The sequence below is a fragment of the Alligator sinensis genome, unplaced genomic scaffold (assembly GCF_000455745.1).
Source record: "Alligator sinensis unplaced genomic scaffold, ASM45574v1 scaffold1118_1, whole genome shotgun sequence".
Classification (NCBI taxonomy): domain Eukaryota; kingdom Metazoa; phylum Chordata; order Crocodylia; family Alligatoridae; genus Alligator; species Alligator sinensis.
Genome location: NW_005842070.1, coordinates 287253 through 295959, shown reverse-complemented (window position 1 = coordinate 295959; position 8707 = coordinate 287253). Strand labels below are relative to the sequence as shown.

Genomic DNA, 8707 nt, shown 5'->3' with positions numbered 1-8707 from the left:
TGGGGATCCCCCACAGGCCAGGAGGTAGGGGGACATCAGCTCCCCCATGGGCTCAGTCTAGGTTAAGTCAGGCTCCCCTTAACCCTTTGGTTAAGGGGAGCCTGTATTTAGAGCAGCTGATTAACATTTTTTATAAGAAAACAGGTTATTTGCAATTCCAGATAAAAACATGCCATGGGGTGAGGAAGTGAAGATTTTGATACAAAGCTCATTTAGGGTTGAAGTTCTACTTTAGCTCTGAAAGTGCTGAAATGTTACTAGAGGGTCTCATGAGATTTTGTCAACTGACAGGACCAGATGTTCACACGAATTTTCTGTAAAATCTGAATAATCCTTTTCTTCTCCTCTCTGCCCCCACAAAACCCCAATCCTTTTCTTTGCTATTTTTCCAATTTAACTTGGAAATATAATCAAAGGAGCAGGTTCAGGTTAGGGCATTAAAACAAATTTCAATCCTACTTCCACTGAATTTTAAAATGTTTGCATTCTGAATTCTGCTCTTGCTCAATCTCTAATTTTATGTTAATGGTTATTTTCTCTAGTAAAGATTTAAGGGATATTTCAAAATATATATACAATGAGGCACAGTCTTTCCCTTTCTATGGGCATGAATTATGCCCACAGTATTTGCACATGTATTTTCAGCTTGCGGATTTATGCCAACACTTGAACTGTTGTATGGAAAAGTGAGTGCCAGTTCTGACAGTACTAACTGTGCCTACAAAATCTGTAAAATGTAATCTTGTGAGGATAAGAATAGAAAGCTTGGGAAGCATAAATTTAAATCCAACATAACCTGGTTTAAAGGCCTAAGAATAGCTTACTAGCCTCATGCAACAGGAAGCCTGGGTACAACCTTTGGCATAAGTCATACTTATAGGAAAACAGATCAGTTTAATGATCTCTTCTTTATTCCAAGAGATTATAGCACTGCATCATCAAGTATATCAGAATCTGATACAGGCTGGTATCCTTAGCAGTTGAAATGCTGGAGGGGCCCAGAACTGGATTAACAGAGATGATAGAGTTGAGGCTTGAGGTGCACTGATTGAGCCATTTGGCCCAATTCTCCTTTTGCCAGTCACAGGAGGGCCTAACAATAGAAGCATTGCATTGCTTAGGGAATCATCTCCAGGATATCCAAATAGGGTATCAAGCCTAATAACTAGTAATGTGTTTACTGTCACCTGCCTGGAAATTTTAGCAAACACCCCAAAAGGAACTGGTATTTGTGACCTTTCTCATTGCTTAGGAGTCGGTCTTAATTCCTCATATATTTCTATGAGCTCTGGAGAGCTGAGAAGATACACAACTCAAACCTCACTAAATTCTCCAAATGTATCTAGAAAACTAGAATCTGTTTTCCTGTCATACTGTTACTAGCGGCCTTTGAGCTCCAAAAGGAAAAAGGCTGCTGATAAGATTGATGACCTCTGAATGGCTAGAAGATTTAGATGTACAAGTCCCATTAGCTGTAATTAACATTTAAACACAACCCTATTCCCCATCGCATTTCTTTACCCATAATGTGTATATCTCAGTTATACCAATGTAAATCCAGAGTAACTCTGCTGAAATAAATGCAGATACTTCAGATTTATAAAGTTCATCTGAGATAAAAATTTGATAAAAACTTTGACTTTCTTTTACATTTCAGTCTATGGAACAGTGTGTTCCAAATACTGCTCCTTTTCTTGCACTATGTTACCCTGAAGCCAACGGGACTACATAAGTGGGAAGTCAAAACTTGACCTAGGGGCAAAATATTCCTCCCATCTACACCAACAGTGGGTATGCCTACATTTGCATTAACACACTTCGGTCAGTGTGCATTAAATCTAGTACCTCCAGGTACATATACATGAGCAGGGAGGTTGCTCCGACATACTGTAATTACAGTGCATCAGTTAATCGAGTCTGCTGCAGCATGGCAATTACTAGCCAGCATTTTGTAGATCAGTGTCCCTGCACTTCAAAATGGTGGCAGGGGTGCTTTATCTAAAGCTCATTTGATCAGTTGTAGATAAAACACCCCCACAACCATTTTGTAGTGTGGGGATGCTGCTACATGAGACACTCTGGGTGTTTTAATTAAAGCAGCTCTCAGAGACACTCTAATTAAAGCAGCCCCTACACGCACATTCCCGGAGCGTGTGTATAAATGCCCTTCGGGTATCTCTACCTGTGCACTTTAGCGTGCAGTAGACTATTTTACGTAAAAAAGTGACATTATGCTAATGCACAGTAAAATAGTCTACTGCGCATTGAGCATCACTAAAAAACTGTGCACGTGTGCTACTGCACATTAGCACAGCCTAATGTGCATTAATTTAGTACTGCACATTGGAGGTACTAAATTTAACGTGCATTAGAAAAGGCAGGTGAATACACACATAGACACACCCTCCATTGTGAGGTACCAGGAAAATGTGCATTAGCCTGTCTTAATGTGTATTCAATAATAGAAATACAAAGTGGTTGCCCTTTTGCAATTCACTATGTGGACTTGATTGTAAGCCGTTACTTACATGCTCAGACGTATTTATTTCAAAAGAGAAAAAAAATGTTTTTAGTTTTGAAAAAAGTATATATTTATACAGTGTGTGTATCTAGCACGTCTATTCAGTACATAGGGCATGTGTAGCTAAAACAGGGGCCCTAAATTGAAGCAGTGGGTTTTTAAAAACACTGCTTCAATTTAGAGCTAAGTAAACCCCCATGTCATGCACACACCTATGCACTTACCTACCTCTCCGGCGGCAGGGAGGGGAGGGTGAGCTGCTGGTGGGTGAAGCAGTCCCTGGGCTGCGGGGGAAGCTGGTGCTTCACTCTGTGACAATGGTGCCTCTCCCCTTCCCCTCCCCCAGGCAGCACCGGGCTCGGGCAGTCCATGGAGGCAAGCACTGGGCCCCCGCACAGCTCAGGCAGGCTCCACTGCCAGGCAGGCAGGCTCCAAGCTGCTGCTAGGGTACCTGCATGGGCTTCCTGCAGAGCCCCTGACTTGCGTGAAGCACAGTGTTTTACTCCACAGCTTTAGGGCAGCAAACTAAAACTTCTCAGAGGAGTTTTAGTTTGCTGCGCCCCAAGTCATTTAAGGCATGTTATGCCTGCAAATTTGCTACAGTGCCTGGAATTACTGTGCAATACACCACCAATGCATGCAAACACCAACACCATTAAAGCAGTGCAAAAGCATTTAACTCATTTTAAAGTGTCGTGCACACATGCCCCTCATTTCGTCTACACATGGCCATAGTTATTTACTAGCATAAAACTAATATAAATGAAAGGAGAATCAGGCCAAGTGTACATACTGTCACTCATTCTCATTAATTCTTGCAGGCATAATATAGTGTCTCTCTCAGAGGCCTCCCTATAAGTCTAGTAGGATAGTGAAGATGGAGTCTTGTTCCCCCAGTGTTTGCTGCTGTAGTCGTTGACTGCTAGGAAAGGTGGGTCATTGTCTGTGACATAAGCACAGCCCCACAAAAGTCAATAGAGGTGTAATTGAAATTTGGCCAATTTATAAAGAAGAAAATCTTACTTACGGCATGTATTACTCAACTGCAACTGGAAGAGTGATTTTTAATCTTTGTGATTTCAATAGCAGTAATGACCTCATGACTACCTATGAGTTAATAACCAGCTAGGCTAACTGCAGCTCTCTGCTTCTCTAGTTAGTCACAAAATGCCAGAAGAAGCCTCTGCTTTCAGGCATTAATTGCTGGCATTAAACCTAATTCTACTTTGACCTACACCCTGTGTAGCCCCATTCACTTCAGCTCTGTTAAAAGGAGTTATAATGTGTAAGCCTGAAAGAATTTCATTTATAACGTTAACAAGAGATATTGAAATGTCTGACCCCATGGCTGTTTGGAAACACCAGAGAATTCCCTGACCTGTGGTTATAGTTACTCCCCCACGTTCAGTGCCTTGAAAGCTGACACTACAGGAAACATTGCCCCTGAAAGCAACTTCTAGAGAGACTAATATTTTGTCATTGGCTTAATGACATCCTTCCCTGAAGTGCTTCCTTCAGAAGTAGCAGTTCATTGGATTAAATCATCTAGCCAATGTAAATCAATATCAATCAATTTTTAGTACAGCAGCATGCATACCAGATTAGCTACTCAAATAACCAACATCTACATGCATACTCTCAAGTACAGGCATTTTTCCTAACCCTCTAAATAATAGTCTTAGCAACTCTGAATAATAATTACAATAATAATAATAATCAGTATTGTCCTGGGACAGAACCTCCTAAACCTGGAAAGCCAAATAGAGCCATAGGATGGAGAGAGGAAAATACAAGTTTTACTCAGACTTATGCTACTGTAATCAGCCTTCTGTTTGATTCTTTTAGGTCACTGGTTAAATGCATGGAAAATATTGATTTTGTTTAATTAAATTATCTCTGTGCATTTGACAGGGACAAATGCTAAACATGGACTGCGCTGTAAGGCTTGTAAGATGAGTATCCATCACAAGTGCACAGACAGTATTGGACAACAACGTTGCATGGGCAAACTGGTAAGCAAGCCGCTCCGTATAAATTGAACACTGTGTCACAGCCACTAGGAAATCAATCCAGTCCATATATTCTGCCCTGTTAGCTGTTACCACATGAACAGAGTCAATTGGTATATTAACAAAGATGTAATTCGTTTAATTTAAAAGACTGACATTATGTCACGGTGCACTTTTTAGACCCATACTGGTTACTACTCAAGAAGCCGAGATAATACACACAGTTTCTGTATAGTTGTATGAATATGGGTATTTGATTGCACGGTTCTGATTCATCTAGACACTGTATTTTCTTAATTGATTCAGTGATTACTATATTCTCTATAGTGTGAATCTCTCAATAAATTCTAGAAGTTAATAAAAACTGTTAGAATTACGGCTGACTTAAATTGTTGATAAATATCCTACAAATTTTAGTATATTTATTTTTCTACCTTCAGAATTTTGTAAAAACAATGACTTAGCTGGAAAAAACAGGTTATATTTTGCAGGGATAGTGACAATAATTTTTAGGGCTCCTAAATAATGTCTAACCATTAGATTGAAGAATGTAACCTGTGACGGTGGAGAGGGAGGTGTTTTCCTTTTTGTCCCTATTGTAGAGATCTCATACTTTCTTCTGATATGTCAGTCATTCCTTACCGACTGAGACAGTGTATTTGGCTAGCTGGACTTTATAGCTTCTCTTATATGACAATGAAAAAGTCCTTAGGTCCCTATATTTCATGTTTGTGGAGGAAAAAGGCCCATAGTAATATGCAAATCCAACCTGTTTTAGATTCCCAGACAGAAGAAAAAATGCTTGCATTTCAAACTGCTTGAATTTTATTGCAACTATTTCACAAATGTTAGTGTCAAAAGAGAAAAAGAAATTCAATCTTATGGCACCTAAGACTAAGCACAGGCTAGAACAAATAGATTGAAACTCTTACCCCACTTTCAATTACTTTAGTGAAGCTGGGAAATCTACCCCTACTCTTTCAGAACCTTCTTTCACAACCTGTGTACAGCGAAGGTGCATGTTCATGGCACACTGCAGCACCTGGCAGAGATACCTATGCTACCTCACTGGGTACAGCCATGTTAGCAAGGTTCTGTGTCCTGGTTAATATACCCTGCTTCGCAGTGGAACAAATTCACATAGACCCAAGAGCTGTACTAATACAGCTGTGCTGTTCCTTGTACCTGAGCTATTTGGATTATCTCTGAACAGCACTTCATTGTATCATGTAACTATCACCTAAATTCTATTAATGCTAATGGAAGTTACACATGAGGAAAAAAGTAGTGCATTTAAATCAGGGGTGGGCAAAATGCGGCCCAGGGGCCAGATGCGGCCTGCCAGGCCATTCTATCCAGCCCACGGGGCCCCCCAAAATTAAGAAAATTAATATTTATCTGCCCCTGGCTGCCTGTCATGTGGACCTCGATGGCTTGCCAAAACTAAGTAAGCGGCCCTCCGCCTGAAATAATTGCCTGCCCCTGATTTAAATCATCCTTATAGTCATGGCCTGGGGCTCTCTGGAGTCACAAGAAACGCTCTCAAAACTTCATAGGTACTGAAAAGTGCAATTGCTTATCTAGTATAACTTTCAGTTCACGTAACTTTTGTCTAGTTTAACTTTCAGTTCATGTAGATCAAGTAAGACAGTAGAAGAGGCGAGCCTCGGATACGCTAACAAAAACTATGTTGGTCATTTATTAATTATGTATAAACAATAGGGAAAAAAGGCCACATTTAGAACTGGTGAGAGTAGACACAGCTGTTGAAGTCATTGAGCTCTGAATCTGACCTATTATTAAAGTAAGGCTGAGTATTAGTAACACAGTTTTCCCACACTAACAAACCCCAATATTCCTTCTCAGTTTTTCTGTTCATACTGATGCCTACTAGCAGTTGCAGAAGTTCCATATAGCATTATTTCTTGGGTACAGTAGATATGCATGTCTCTCCAAAACATTTCTTTGGCAATTTAGAAAAGGTGGTGTTAGGGTGCGGTTGTGGCCATAACAGTCCAGGAAATATGTGAAAGAGACGGATTTCTGTGGGTGAGATCTTTCATTAGATCATGGCATAAACTGAGACAAGCTGTTGAATGCACTGCATTCTTGCTCAGGTCTGAGGAAAGAGCAGGCACAGCAAGGGCAATTTGGAAAAGATCATTTTTAATGAGTGCAGCAGTGACCTAGCCATGCAAGTTCCTTACTGATTCTAGTTTGACCCTGCATGTGACATCTGGAGGGGAGCCTACTTCAGGTAATATTAATTAGTTACAAACTACAAGGAATGATAAGTCAATTTGAGGGTGCTGCCTATATATGTGGTAATAACTGTGTTCTGGACTACTGAACTTCTCAGCTTGTCTTTGGTCAAGAAATTTATTAACCCAAAATATTGAATCATCCTAATGATAAGATTTCAACAGCAATCCTTGTTTGCCTTCTCTTGTTTTAGGATTCAGGCAAAGGTGCAGCTTTCATTTGTTATGCTGCATCTTTTTCATGAGCTTTTGAGGGTAGTTTGGTTGTATCATTTGAAAGATGTTGTCACATAGACCCAAATTCTGCTCTTTTGATCTATAGTGGTATCAGACCAAAAAGGCAATGGAATCAGTGCTGTTTCACTAGTCAAAGGAAGGTGGGCTTCTAAAAGCTAACAGAAGGAACCTCTACCTCTTTGGCATGCGTGCATATCTGGGAGCACATGGACTGAAGATGAGATAGGGTAGAATGGAGGCATGCCCAATGGATCCAAAACTGTGTAAAATCATTGGCCAAATATTGCTGAATTTATGGGAGGGAATTGAGCCATCATAAAGCTTTCAGTCTGCATAGAAGGCTCCTGGAGAGACTAGCTGGCTATGTACAAGAGAAGAGGGTTAGCCCGAAAAGTCATATTTGTGGAGATCAAGTTGCAAAATGAGGCATTACCAGGAAGGGGTAAAGATTAAAACAGAAGGTCATTAGAAAAGCAATAATGTGTGGAGCCTTTAATTAGTGGAGCAAGAATGTTTTGTTTTATAATTCAGCATTTCTGCTATAATTACTTTTTCACTAATTAACAGTAGGTTTGTGAAAGCTGAAGTTAAAATTGGATCCTACAATCCTACACTGACACCCATCTTTCAAGTTAATATTAAGAGACAGAAATGAGTTGTTTCTAGGAGGCAAAAAAAAAATCCCTGTTCTCTGCACCCTGCAGTGATTCATTAGGGCCTAACAGATACTGTGTTCCTCCTCTTCACAGTTTTCAGTGAGACGTAGGGTTATACCACTAGCAGAACAGCTGACAACATTTCTGTCACTCTGTGTTGCTACATCAATCATGTCCGTGACACACATCACATGTTTCTCTGTTTCACTCTAGCCAAAGGGATTTCGACGTTACTACAGTTCCCCACTGCTCATTCATGAACAGTTTGGCTGTATCAAAGAAGTGATGCCTATTGGTGAGTCTTGATTGCTTTTTATTTTACTCTTCCTTTAGCTGTGCTTGCAACAGCACAACAGAGACTTGGATTTACTCTCCACAGTAATATCTACTCTCAGCTACTCTTCCTGCTTCTTTCTGTATGGGTGACCAGATGTTCTTCTGCCATCTCAGAGAAGCAGAATACAAATGTAAAAAAACAAATAAAAAATTAGTGAACTGGTTTATCTGAACCCACAATCCAAATAACTGCTGTCACATTTATTGTAACCAACATTTGAGCTCAAAGCAGGAATTAAAAAGAGCAGGTTGTGTACTGCTGCAGTGCAGGTTTGAGCTGAGAAAAAGTATGGGAGTTACATATGTTAAAATGGCAGAGAGCAATGCTATATATTGGCTTGATGAGGCTTTTGAATTAATAATTATGCTTCCTTTCTTATGCACCTTCTTTTTACATCTTTGCTTTCCACATATTATATATTTCTATAATTTGTTCAAATACTTAAGCTTTTGATTGAACCAGAGTAAAAAAATAAATTAAAGTTACATTAAATATTGAAATAAAAAGTATGCATTTGGGGGGAGGGGTGGTGAACAAAACTCTCCACATGACTGATTCGGCCAATAGAAATGGACAGCACAGAAGCTATACACTAAATTAATTTACATCTAAGAACAACTGATGTACTAAGTGTTTTGCTGTTTTGTTCAATGTAACATTAAAGATCCCCTGGCCTTTTCATAAGA

The 8707-nt window shown here is 39.8% G+C and overlaps 1 protein-coding gene across 1 annotated transcript in view; it reads left to right on the top strand.

Moving 5' to 3' along the window:
- STAC (SH3 and cysteine rich domain) overlaps nucleotides 1-8707 on the top strand; it is a 115904-nt gene that overhangs the window by 71904 nt on the left and 35293 nt on the right. The window contains exons 3-4 of the mRNA XM_014519933.2: nucleotides 4433-4533; nucleotides 7898-7979. Coding sequence (XP_014375419.1) covers nucleotides 4433-4533; nucleotides 7898-7979 — 183 coding nt within the window. The remainder of the gene's footprint in view (nucleotides 1-4432; nucleotides 4534-7897; nucleotides 7980-8707) is intronic.